At 36.7% G+C, this 12,268-nt stretch overlaps 1 protein-coding gene across 2 annotated transcripts; it reads left to right on the top strand.

Moving 5' to 3' along the window:
• The first annotated feature begins 17 nt into the window (after nucleotides 1–17).
• Nucleotides 18–12,007, top strand: vps4a (vacuolar protein sorting 4 homolog A). Of its 2 annotated transcripts, none has more exons than XM_084095047.1 (11): nucleotides 18–218; nucleotides 2,278–2,389; nucleotides 3,527–3,671; nucleotides 3,776–3,837; nucleotides 3,942–4,061; nucleotides 5,785–5,941; nucleotides 6,022–6,170; nucleotides 7,063–7,144; nucleotides 7,221–7,440; nucleotides 8,883–9,023; nucleotides 11,222–12,007. In XM_084095047.1, the coding sequence occupies exons 1-11, from the start codon at nucleotides 198–200 to the stop codon at nucleotides 11,321–11,323; spliced, it is 1,311 nt and encodes a 436-aa protein (XP_083951173.1). In that variant the 5' UTR covers nucleotides 18–197; the 3' UTR covers nucleotides 11,324–12,007. The 2 variants fall into 2 exon arrangements, with proteins under 2 accessions (XP_083951173.1, XP_083951174.1); XM_084095048.1 differs by lacking the exon at nucleotides 18–218 and adding an exon at nucleotides 880–1,410.
• The last annotated feature ends 261 nt before the right edge of the window (nucleotides 12,008–12,268 follow it).

Below are 12,268 nucleotides of genomic sequence, written 5' to 3'. Positions count from 1 at the left end.
ACAGCTTTTGTTTCCGGGGGACAGTCCTGTAGTGAACACTGGATGGTAGCAAGTAACTTCCTTTTCTATGCTTGTACCACATAATATGAACCTTCATTATACTATTTTACTGTTGTCGTTATTTAACGAGCAATTTAAATATATTATAAATAGTAATAATAGGACACTGCAGTGAAACCGCAGGCGCGTGAGATGAAATGACAACGTCAACACTGCAGGTGAGTTTACATTAGCTTTAGCTTTAGCATATCATCATCAATATTTCAGTAAATATTATTTACTGAACATTGGCTGAACAAATAATCTGTAATTACTGGTCGTTCATAATTCACACACATCAGGGGCTTTGAACAGTTGTAAACGTGATATCAGAAATCGGCGGAGATATTAAAGGGACATCACAAGCAACCATATAAACAAAACCTCATTTCAGTTCATTTTAATTTATAAGATATTGAATTTAAGACTGAACTGCATTTTGCAGCGCTATCAAGCGAAATGTATTTGTAAATTTACAATGCATTAATGTTTTTATGTTTTTGAATGGCTGATGTAGATATATTACCAGTAACGTTAGGCCTTTCTATCTGTCAATCTGTCGGTCTACAATTTAATGACAGCAAATCAAATGTACACAGTAAGTTACATGCAATTGCTGAAATTAAATAAGCATTTACACGTATTTTCAATTTTCTTTACACAATATTTTCACTCCGAGAAAATAAGAATAAAGAACATATTTAATAGCATTCTACAAAAATGGTTCTGACACTCTTGTCTATTTGGAAAAGGGCCAAATATAAAGGTAATATAGTATAAAATAGATGTACACAGAATTTCTGAAACTCAATATACACAGAAATCCTCCCAAAACATTTTGAAAAAAGAAATTGAGCATAATTTGCAAGGCTATTATTATATTTTTTTTAAACTGACACTTTGATGGCCCTTCCCAAAACATTGATTTAAGACAAAATATGGACTAAGACAAAAAGTTGGGTGAGTATTGCTTCCAATGTATTTAAAATACCTGAATATCTTTAATGTTTCTGGCTTATAATAGACTTTTAAGTGTCAAGTCAGTTCACCTTTATTTCTATAGCAGCTTCACAGTGATAAACAGGAAAATGATGCATTTCGGCTGAAGTCAGTTCAGTGTTGGTTCAGTTCCGTTGTAAAAGATCATCAATTATTAAACTAGTTAATTTCATTTATAAAGCAGCTCTGCAAAAAAATGATGTCATGATCCAGCTCAGTTCAGTTCTCATACAAAAGCGTCAGTACAGTCAGATCAATAATAATGTTGAATATTAAGTGTCTATCAGGTGACAGAATGGAGAAAAAACCTTGGGAGAAACCAGGCTCAGAAACCAGTTCTCCTCTGGCCAACGAACGAACACGGTGTGATAAGTGAGAATACTTCTTTACAAATGGGTCTGTCAGTATGGCTCCAGGAATAAAATGTTTCATTTCACCATTTTTGTATCCAAAACCTGATTATATTTGTCTGCAAAGAGGAATGTCTGATATACAAATGATGTTTAAACTAGGAGTTTGCCTAATTTCTCTCAATCAAAACAATTGCATAATTATACAATTGTATATTAGACCAAAAAATTGACCCATAGGATACAAATTTTTTTTTTTTTTTTTTTGAAATTTGAAATTTGAAAAGTGTATTTTTGAACTTTTATTTATTGTTTATGTACATAATTTGTTACATTTCTAGTTTCAACAGAATTTTTACTGTAAAGATAAGCAAGCCAGAGTTTTGTTTCGTTGGAAAAGAACAGTGCAAATACTATCTGGTCTTATAACCAATAAAAATGTGTAAAATTTACCACCTCTCGCATGTAGCCTCACAAAGAGCTATCTATTTAACTATCTAGGCCTGGCCTTAAAAATTAATATACTAATATGAAAGTTGTGTCTGGAGGTATAGGCACACCAGTTTTCCTTTAATATACTTATAATATTTGTTTACAGCCAAATGAATGTTTACAGCTTTTTTTTAGAACTTGACTCTTGCTTTAAATATTAGGCTAACTGAAAATTTTGAACACCCTTCAAGAAATAATACATTTCTTAGAAAATATTTGATATAATTTGTTTTTCTCTAACCTAGATAAAAAAATAAATAAAAATAATTATGAATCCACGGACCTCTGGTTGAATTGGCGTGGAATGACCGTTTCTAAATAAATATAATCTGTCATTTCACCGTGCCTTCAGTAACTCTATTTAAATCAGTAACTCTAAATGTCTTTTCTTGTTCAGAAAGCGATTGAGCTGGTGACTAAAGCCACAGAGGAGGACAAGGCCAAGAACTATGAGGAGGCGCTGAGACTCTACCAGCACGCCGTGGAGTATTTCCTGCACGCCATCAAATGTGAGTCGAGCTTATTGCTGAACTACATCTGATAGAATGTTATTCAAAATTAAATCAAAATTGACCCTGTTTACTCTCTAATACACATTCCTGATCTTATTTTGCACAGTTAAAGGTGCAGTAAGCAATTTCTGAGAAACACTGTTGATATTTGAATATCCAAACAAACACACACCCCTCACTTCTTTGCTCCGCCCCCAAAATAACCAACATGCAATGCAACACAGTCTCCAGCAGCAGCTCCAGACAAACAATGACACTCAAAGCTGTACTGTTACAATAGCTAACATTACAACTACAGCGTATCTTGTTTCTGTGAAACATGCATAGCAAAATCAATGTTACTCATGTTTGAACAAGAAACAAAGTAACCTCTGAGTCCATTTTCCCGCTCTCTAACATCTCTCCAGCGCTGGAAAGCTTTTCTTATATTAACACGGGTCCTAAAGCTCTTGCCTGATCATATCTTTTTCCAATTATTTTTTTGACCTTTTCTCTTTTTCTCAGTTATCTCTCTTTCTGCAGTCTTTCTACAAATGTCCTGCTTGAGCGTATTCGCCCCGACTGCTGATTGGCTACGGGAGTGTTTTGGTGCTCCACTATTTTCTTCTCCTTTTTACACAGCCAGGACTATGTACAGAAACAATATATTTTTTCAGCACACACACTGAACAGACATCTAGGAAATATTTACAAAATTGTTTGTTTGGGTTTTGATTTAAGTTTTCAACAGCGTTTCTCTTACTGCACCTTTAATCGGCGCACAATATAATTTAAAAAAACAAAACAAGTCTCCACTTCTGAAACACCTGGGCCTCGTGGGCTACTGTAATGTTGAATAGCAGATAATGAGAGATTTGAAAAATAAGTGTTACCCTTTGGAAAGCAGATGCCGGTGTTGTTTCGAGACTCCTGCAAATCCACTGCAAACTCATATCAAAAAGTCTTGTCAGGGGCATTTCATGTTTACTTAAGTCATAAACTATTTCCTTTCAGGCATTTATGGGGGTTTAAGTTTTTTGATGAAAGTTAGATCAAATTGTAATAAAATTTTCTCAGGATTCTAAACGTGTAAATGTAGCATTTCTTACGAAAGATTTTAAGAGATGAGGCACCTTTGATCCTTTTGTGTCTCAGATGAAGCACACAGTGACAAGGCAAAGGAAAGCATACGTGGGAAGTGTATGCAGTATCTGGACAGAGCCGAGAAACTCAAGGACTACTTGAAAAACAAGGACAAACAGGGCAAGAAACCAGTGAAGGAAACACAGAGCAATGACAAGTACGCTTTCATGTATTATTTGTTCTGCTGGATGTTGTTGATGAATTGAGTATAGTGCATCGCTCACACTGATACTGTGTGTGTGTGTGTGTGTGTGCGCGCAGAAGTGACAGTGACAGCGAGGGAGAAAATCCAGAGAAAAAGAAACTCCAGGAGCATCTGATGGGTGAGTCTGTATGTCTTGTGTGTTTCATTTTTGTTAATGCAAAACAATACACACCTGCTGTCTGGTTAATGATCATAATGATGAAATGTTATTGATGATTTCAGGTGCGATTGTGATGGAGAAGCCCAATGTGAGGTGGAATGATGTGGCCGGACTGGAGGGGGCAAAAGAAGCCCTGAAGGAAGCTGTCATTCTACCCATCAAATTTCCACACCTGTTCACAGGTCAGTCTTAGAAATCAAGAAAAATCGCGTTAGCGTTATGTAGTGTTTTTTGATCAGGAGAGACTGAGGACAATTATAAACACACAGCTGTCTGTCTTGTATTCAATTATTTTTCATTTTAAATCAGAGGTCTTCAAATATGCCCCGGGGACCCACTGTCTTGCGAAGTTCATTTCCTGCTTCAGCACACCCGTCTGTGGTTTTTCAATCCTGAAAGTTTGATTAGCGAGTTCAGGAGTGTTTGAATAGGGTTGGAGCTGAGATGTGCTGGACAGTGGCACTGTGTCTGAATATGCCTTCTTCCAAACTGTATAGTAAAAGTGAAACTGGCATGTGAAGGCCAAGTATTGATACTCCAAGTATTTGAATTTGTGAATTTGAATTTGTCCTGAATTTGAATTTGTATGTTCAAATTCAAAGAATTCACAAAACAGTAGGTAAAAAATCCCAGAATGACCTATTACTTCTGGCGAGTTTCTGAAGTGTGCATTCGATAGACACGTTACGGATTTGTGAATGGCAGTGAAGCGACACAACTGACGCCGCAGGTCACATGACAATGACAATATTGTGGATGTAGTGTCTAAATTTCATTCATACACATGTATTAGAACATATATAGAACATATAACTATATAAAACATAGATTTTTAACGGTCGCAAAGTAAGTTTCAAACCAAATGCAGTACCTACTATACAGTGTGTGATTTCAGATGCAGCACGGGTCCCCATGAGCAGTGTTTAGGACCTCTGGTTTAAATATTTAAAGTCCCCCTGTTTTATCCCTTAAAACTCATCTTTGATCACCAAAATTACATTTAAAAAAAAAAAATCCTGTGAAAATCTCAGTCTGCCTTCTAACAATCACCAGAAACGCTTTGAACAATTGTCAGTGGAGAAAGGTATATAGTTCATCATAACATCGTAATACACATCATACTCCCGCTATATTACTGAATCTACCCGATTTTTCACATCAACAGAAAAATACACCGGGATAAACTGCTTCTCTTGAGACTCCACTGCTTCAGAGAATAGTAATGATATGCTAAAGCCCGCCGGCACGTTGATCTGATTGGTTACAAGGTAGTTTGTGACGTCAGAAACACCAACGATTTCAAACCGTGTTTTTGACACTGTCTTTGGTTCACTGAAGTTTTAAAGAGAAAATACGTGTGAAAAATGGTGTTGACTTATGAATTTGGTTTGTCTTAAAGCATATTATTATTCATTATTATACATATTATTCTTATTAAACAAGGATGAAGAATTTCAGTGAAGACCTGTAAAAGCTGTTCTTGTGACATTTCTGTTCATCAAAGAATCCTGAAAAATGTTTTTACCACGTTTCCCAAAAAACATTAAGCAGCACAGATGTTTTCAAGTGTGATCAGCATTAATATGATTTCTGAAGGATCATTAACACTGGAGTAATGGCTGTTGAAAATACATCTTTGCCATCACAGGAATAAATAACATTTGCCTAAATTACATATTAAATTAAAAAACTGTTTATAAAGAGACTCATTAATTTCAAAAACATGAAAAAATCCTTGGATGGTAGTGTGTGTTTCTTATAAATAATCTGTGTTATAAATGAATATGTACATTTTTCTTTACCTTGATGTCCTTATGTCATTTTTAAGCTCTTTCTTTTAACAATTCAAGATGTTTTTTTTAAATTCTTTTAAAGACTATAATCTGTGTGTACATTGTGATGCAGGTAAGCGCACCCCGTGGAGGGGCATTCTCCTGTTTGGGCCGCCCGGCACAGGGAAGTCTTATCTGGCCAAAGCTGTCGCCACCGAGGCCAATAACTCCACCTTCTTCTCTGTGTCTTCATCTGATCTCATGTCGAAGTGGCTCGGCGAGAGTGAGAAGTGAGGTTCAGTCTCTGCTCTCTTTGCTGACCGACTGCATGAGGTGCAGGACTCTCTGAATTATGTATTTTGTCTTCCAGACTGGTGAAGAATCTGTTTGATCTGGCTCGCCAGCATAAGCCCTCCATCATCTTCATCGATGAGGTGGATTCTCTCTGTGGATCCAGAAATGAGAATGAGAGTGAAGCCGCTCGGAGGATCAAGACGGAGTTCCTGGTGCAGATGCAGGGTGAGAAACCTGATGGCAGTTTGTGAGCTCTCCCAACACAAATTACAATATTACTGTTGCTGGAGCTTCTACATCGTAAAACAGACACCGTAGATCAACACCAAACCTTTAGAACTGTCAAATCATGTATAATGTGTTAGCATTCTTAATATATTCTACAGTATATAGTAATTGTATACCATGGTAAAGAAAATTATAAAATATATATTTTTGCATCACAGTGGTTCTTGTAAATTTTTAAATTTCAAATAACTTCTCGATTTTTTTTTTACATTTATTTTATTAAAAAATGGGTTAAATGTAGTCATAACATAGTAAAACACAGGGTTACACTTTACTTTAAGGTGTCATTGTTAAAGTGTAATTTTGTATTTAAGGTCTGAGTAATATTAAGCAACTACATGTACTTACTGTAGGGTTAGGGTAGGATTAGGATTTGGTTGAGGATTAGTTGCATGTAATTATGCATAATTTACTGTTGTTACTATGGTTAGTACATGTAACATAACAAGGACACTGTAAAATAAAGTGTTACCCACGGTACGGTAGCATTCAAAACTTAGACATTTTTGCACATTCACTCATTAATAAGAAGAGACTGATCAGATACAATATAGTTTTAACATTTTTTGAATTATACCGGTTTTATAAGCTCACGTTCCACCGGGTCGAAACTGGGGGTGGAACCGGTTAAACTGGAACCGGGAATACGACAGGTGTATAAAGGGTTTTAATGTAGTAGGAGGGTGAAGTACTTAGCGAATACATTTTAAGCATGATTAAAAAAAAACATTGACCCACATCCAGAATGTTGCCGGATTTCCTCATAATTTGCTATAAGCTCATCTGTCTTGACATTGTGTAATGGTTTGCTGGCGTCTCTCTTTGGCAGGTGTTGGTAATAGCAGTGATGGGATATTAGTTCTCGGTGCAACTAACATTCCCTGGGTCCTTGACGCTGCTATTCGCAGGAGGTCAGTGTAATGAATGTAAAAACCAAGATCATGTTTCACACCAGTCTTTAATCTGCACTCCCCGTGGTGTGTGCAGGTTTGAGAAGCGCATCTACATCCCCCTCCCCGAGGAGCCTGCGAGGTCGGCCATGTTCCGCTTGCATCTGGGCAACACTCCTCACAGTCTGACCGAGGCAGACCTGCGGCAGCTGGCGCGCAAAACAGACGGATATTCTGGAGCCGATATAAGCGTCATAGTACGAGATGCTCTCATGCAGCCGGTCAGGAAAGTGCAGTCCGCCACGCACTTCAAAAAGGTAACCACGGTCATCAGCCGTTTCATCAAGTTCATCAGTTATGAAATAAATTTGTTTCAGCTAGGGGTGCAATAGATCGCAGTTGACTGCTAATCATAAAGTGAAAGTTAATCATTTGGACGCATTTTGTCTTGCCAATTTACACATTCAAACAATTTTAAACGTGGAAGAAGAGGCAAAAATCGGGACTCGCGCGATATCTGTGCGCACAGCCACGCAGAGAGAGAGAGATTGTTACACCGCTTATTTAAATTTAAGTTGTTATAATATTTTATTCTATTATTTTTTTTTATTTGTTATTATTATTCTATGTATTCCAAGCTTTGGCAATATTGTATTATTTACAGTCATGCCAATAAAGCACTTTTGAATTGAATTGAATTGAATTGAATTGAATTGAATTGAGAGATAAGCGCTTGAACACCGAATTGATTCCTCTTTCGTGTTTCCTTGCACTTGAACGGACACACGCTCAAAATACCCGTCTTGGCAAGTAATCTCTCGGTTATGTCATAAGTGAACAGCTGGGAAAGAAACCGGATGTTTGTCAGTTTATTCGGTCTTAAAGTGAAGCCTAACATTCCTGCTGACGTCTGTCATTAATGTTAATAAAACAACAAAATACAAGCTGTACAAAGATGAACCTGCATTTAATTTCTAACAACTTATTTAACAACTAATTTCTAATTTCTGTTATTTTACGTTTAGGATTAATTATTAATTTCTGTACCTGAGCACTACTGTTAGACTTTTGTAACTTTTTTTATTTAGTATTCATCTCTCCTTGTAATACACTGTTCACTTGTCTTTAATAATGTTTGAACTTTATCAGTTAGGCTAGCCGTTTTTGATGTGGTATCGAAGTACTTCAAGTGAGCTTTAAGTAATAAATGAAAAGGAATTAAAAAAAATTCCTTAAAAAAAAAAAAAATATATATTTATTTATTTTTGCTGACCCGAAAAATGATCTGATCCGTGGCTCAAAAACCGTAAATGATCCGAACCGTGAGTTTTGTGATCAGTTGCACCACTAGTTCCAGCTATAAGCAGCTCTATTATTCTACTCAGTTCAAATCAATGTCGTTTCAATAACTGTCAATGTTGCATTATAAAACGACTTCAAAGGCAGCTCTGCGGATGACAAGTGTCCATTCAGTTCAGTTCAAAATTAATTCAACTGATACAATGAAGAACTGATGCAAAAGGATGATTGAACTGTACATCAGAGATACAGTAGCTTTCCATTGCGTATCTGGTTTGAGACCGCTAATGAATTAATAACACATGCGGTGCTCTGCGTTATTACATGCATTAGAGCGGAAGATGACTAACTAAAAGACATAATTAGTGTGTGGCTTTTAAATGAAATGTTAAATCTTTAACATCAAACTCAATGTTCTAGAACTGTATTTTTAGGTTATTTTGCTGTCTTTGCTCATCAGGTGCGAGGGCCGTCTCGCAGTAACAGCTCTCTGATGGTGGATGACCTCCTGACCCCGTGTTCTCCCGGTGACCCTGAGGCCATAGAGATGACCTGGATGGATGTACCAAGTGACAAACTACTGGAGCCCATAGTATGCATGGTGAGATCAGTTACTTCTTTTCACATTTAGCATGTCTCTGAACTCAAGTCTGGTCTACATAACACATTACAAGTACTAATTATTTCACACATATATCACCATAGAAATTAAGGATGCACCGAAAGGAGAATGCTTCTTTTGTATAATTGTATTAATATTACTTGAAATTCATTAATTTTAATGATACTGAATTTAAAAAGTACAAGCCAATAAAAAAGTACAGTGTGTTAAAAGTAACACACTAAAATTGGACAGAAAATATAGTAACTCTTTCCCCGCCAGCGTAAAAAAAAGAAAGAAAAAGTTGCCAGCCACCACCAGCGTTTTTGGCCATTTTCACAAAAATTTCATGGCCCACAGAATATTTTGTTGTATGAATATATGAACATGCAATATATTAAAATGAAAGAACAGAACCTTTTCTTTTTAAACTAACAATTTTTTTCTAGCTTCATGCATTCTTTTTTATCAACACTTGAAAAAACAGCAACATTTTAAGCAAAAAGATGTTAAATAGCGCCCCCTACCATATAACACAGAAAAACAGAAAATTCTGTCAATGGCGGGGAAAGAGTTAATATTAAATGTCACTATATTTTTCTTTATTCAGTTCTATGCAACAAAATCAGATTTAACAGGGGTTTTTTTTGGACCAATTATCCAAATAATGTATAGTCCTATTATTATGTGAGCAGTGCATAGCGGATCAGTGAACGAGAGGGTAGCGTCATTTCACCAGCGTTGCCCAGCACAGCTACACACACACACACACACCCACACACACACACACACACCCACACACCATATTACAACAGGGCTACTGCAAACAGAAACAAGTCTAAAGTCAGAAACATAGACATTTCATGTTGGCATGTTATTTGAGCAGACTTTGCTTTTCTGAAAAGCATGAGCGGCACATGAGTGGAGCTTCGCATGGGCCGTGAGCAACTGGGCTGAGCACGTGTGCATAGAGCAGAATATTGAGCGGAGCGCCACGCTAGTAACCGCTAGCGCTGAACACTGAGGGGCGATGTATATTTAAACAACTGTGAACTGTGAAAGATCTCTGACTACAGGCGTGCAATATGTATTGTCTACAATAGTAATTGTGTGTGAAACAGGGGGTATATGTATCATTTCAAAAATACTAATAATAATTTCATGTTTTAAAATGCCCCTATTATGCTATTTTAAAGGTTCCTAGTTTGGTTTTGAAGGTCTCCTATAGGTTTACATTCATCCAAGGTCAAAAAACCCTTTCATTTTCTTGTAATATACATTTCTTTTCTCACAGTGCCTGAAACACCTTAACGTCTCTCTAAACCCCTCCTTTCCGAGAGCCTGCTCTGCTCTGATTGGTCAGATGGCCCAGTCAGTTGTGATTGGTCGACCACTTACAGCACGTGTCAGAAACGAAACGATGATTACATATCTGAACTTCTGCTCTTCCTCAGCACTAGATACGAACAGTAACGACGGTGTCGGTTTAACCGGATCGAATTGCACCAGAGTCTTGTTCTTTGGAAGTGCATACAAAGTGGATTTGCTTTCACAGTGCAGAAAACCTGCGTTTTCTCGACATGATGAAAACACGAACCAAACTTTTCCAGGCCTCAACTACAACTACAGTGTGAACTTCTCACACTGTCAAAGTAATTCACGGGCGGCCAGTGAAGACCATAGGCAGACATTATGCAAATCTGGCACAAACCTGGGTTTGTGTTACTGAAGACTGTTAGAATCACTGATGTTTCCGGTTTTCAGAATCAGTTCAATCGGACAATAACTCCATTTATCTGCATTTTGATCTTTGAAGACCTTTTACATTCCCACACAACTATATTAAACAGCTATAAGGTAGCATCCAAAAAAACATAATAGGTATATTTTAATATTCAAAGTTTTGTGTTTAAAACTTTAATCTCATATCATTATTTATGCAATTGTAATGGAAGTGTAAATACATCTAAAAGCCTTATATTCATCTTCTGTGCCACTTCTGCAATGCAAAAATACTTGTGTAAATAACTTGTAGATTCAATGTAAGAATTTGACATACATCTAATAAAGTTTGCAAAAAGTGGCCTTTATAAAGGTGAAAATGCCCCTGGAAATCAGTTTAAGGTGGCAAATGCATGGCTAATTTATATACATGTACATGTGCTGTTGTGTAACGCAGTTTGTGTGTGTGTTTATAGTCTGACATGCTGCGCTCTTTGGCCACCACACGCCCCACCGTCAACAAAGAAGACCTTCTGAAGGTGAAGAAGTTCACAGAGGATTTTGGACAGGAGGGCTGAACCACCACATGCTTTCAGTTCAAACATCGATTCATATGTAGCTGTCCCAGCTCGACCAGGACGACCACTGAAAACTGAACAGCAGGAGCATGTGATCTAACATCTCTAATCGCCCAACACTACATCAGTTTAATGTTAATCCAGAAGCATGAAGCTTGCTGTAAATTGTTTTATGTTTACATTGACATGATCAAATTTGTTGAAGCTTTCATTTAATGAAGTTGTTTTGCCTGTCTGCCCTTTATTTCGAGCGGGCTTCAACATTTCAGCGCTCACTGCTGAGTATTTATTTTAATTTATTCTCAATACTTTGGATTGTTTTGAGCTTTATCAGTATCTATTTTGTCCAGCTCAGTATTGCAGCACTTTAATTTATGAACGCGGTCTGGGTTAATCTCACCGAGACAATGCCTGGGTCACTTTCACCCCTGAATTAAAAAGAAGGAAATTTATTATTCATGCTGATGATTTTTATCTCTACATATAGACATTTAAATTTGCTTTATGAAAAGTGTAGTTAATTTTCCAGATTTTTTTCCCTTTTGTCTCGGGTGAATACATTTGCTCTGGCCATGTGTTTGACAGCCTCACCATCAACATTTCACTGTGTGTTATTGATAGCTGTCACTCATTCTGAAGAAAACCACGCTGACCTGACCTGATAAAACATGACTTTTAAAACAATGTGTGCAGCTGTATTTACTTTAACCAATCCAATCTGCTTAAAATGGATAAACTTGTCTTCTAACAATAGTTGTTACATTAACAATTTTGATTTAATCAAAGGATAATTTTCTCTGAACATGCTGTGTATGTTTTCAGAAAGGGAACATAAAATGTTTCGGAAAAATGTAGAATGCTGTGAAGTGAATATACAAGAATTAAAGGGTTAGTTCACTCAAAAATTGAAATTCTGCTAGAATTCTTTACCTCATGATGTTCTAA

The sequence above is a fragment of the Abramis brama genome (genome assembly GCF_963993115.1).
Source record: "Abramis brama genome assembly, chromosome: 20".
In the NCBI taxonomy this organism is placed as follows: domain Eukaryota; kingdom Metazoa; phylum Chordata; class Actinopteri; order Cypriniformes; family Leuciscidae; genus Abramis; species Abramis brama.
This window is presented reverse-complemented; position numbering and strand designations above follow the sequence as displayed.

What these genes read in the sequence shown, in the direction of transcription:
- vps4a (XM_084095047.1), top strand. Translation starts at nt 198, where the DNA reads ATGACAACGTCAACACTGCAG. An exon ending in TGACAACGTCAACACTGCAG is followed by an intron (nt 219 to 2,277) that starts GTGAGTTTACAT and finishes TTTCTTGTTCAG; the next exon opens with AAAGCGATTGAGCTGGTGAC. An exon ending in GACGCTGCTATTCGCAGGAG is followed by an intron (nt 7,145 to 7,220) that starts GTCAGTGTAATG and finishes TGGTGTGTGCAG; the next exon opens with GTTTGAGAAGCGCATCTACA.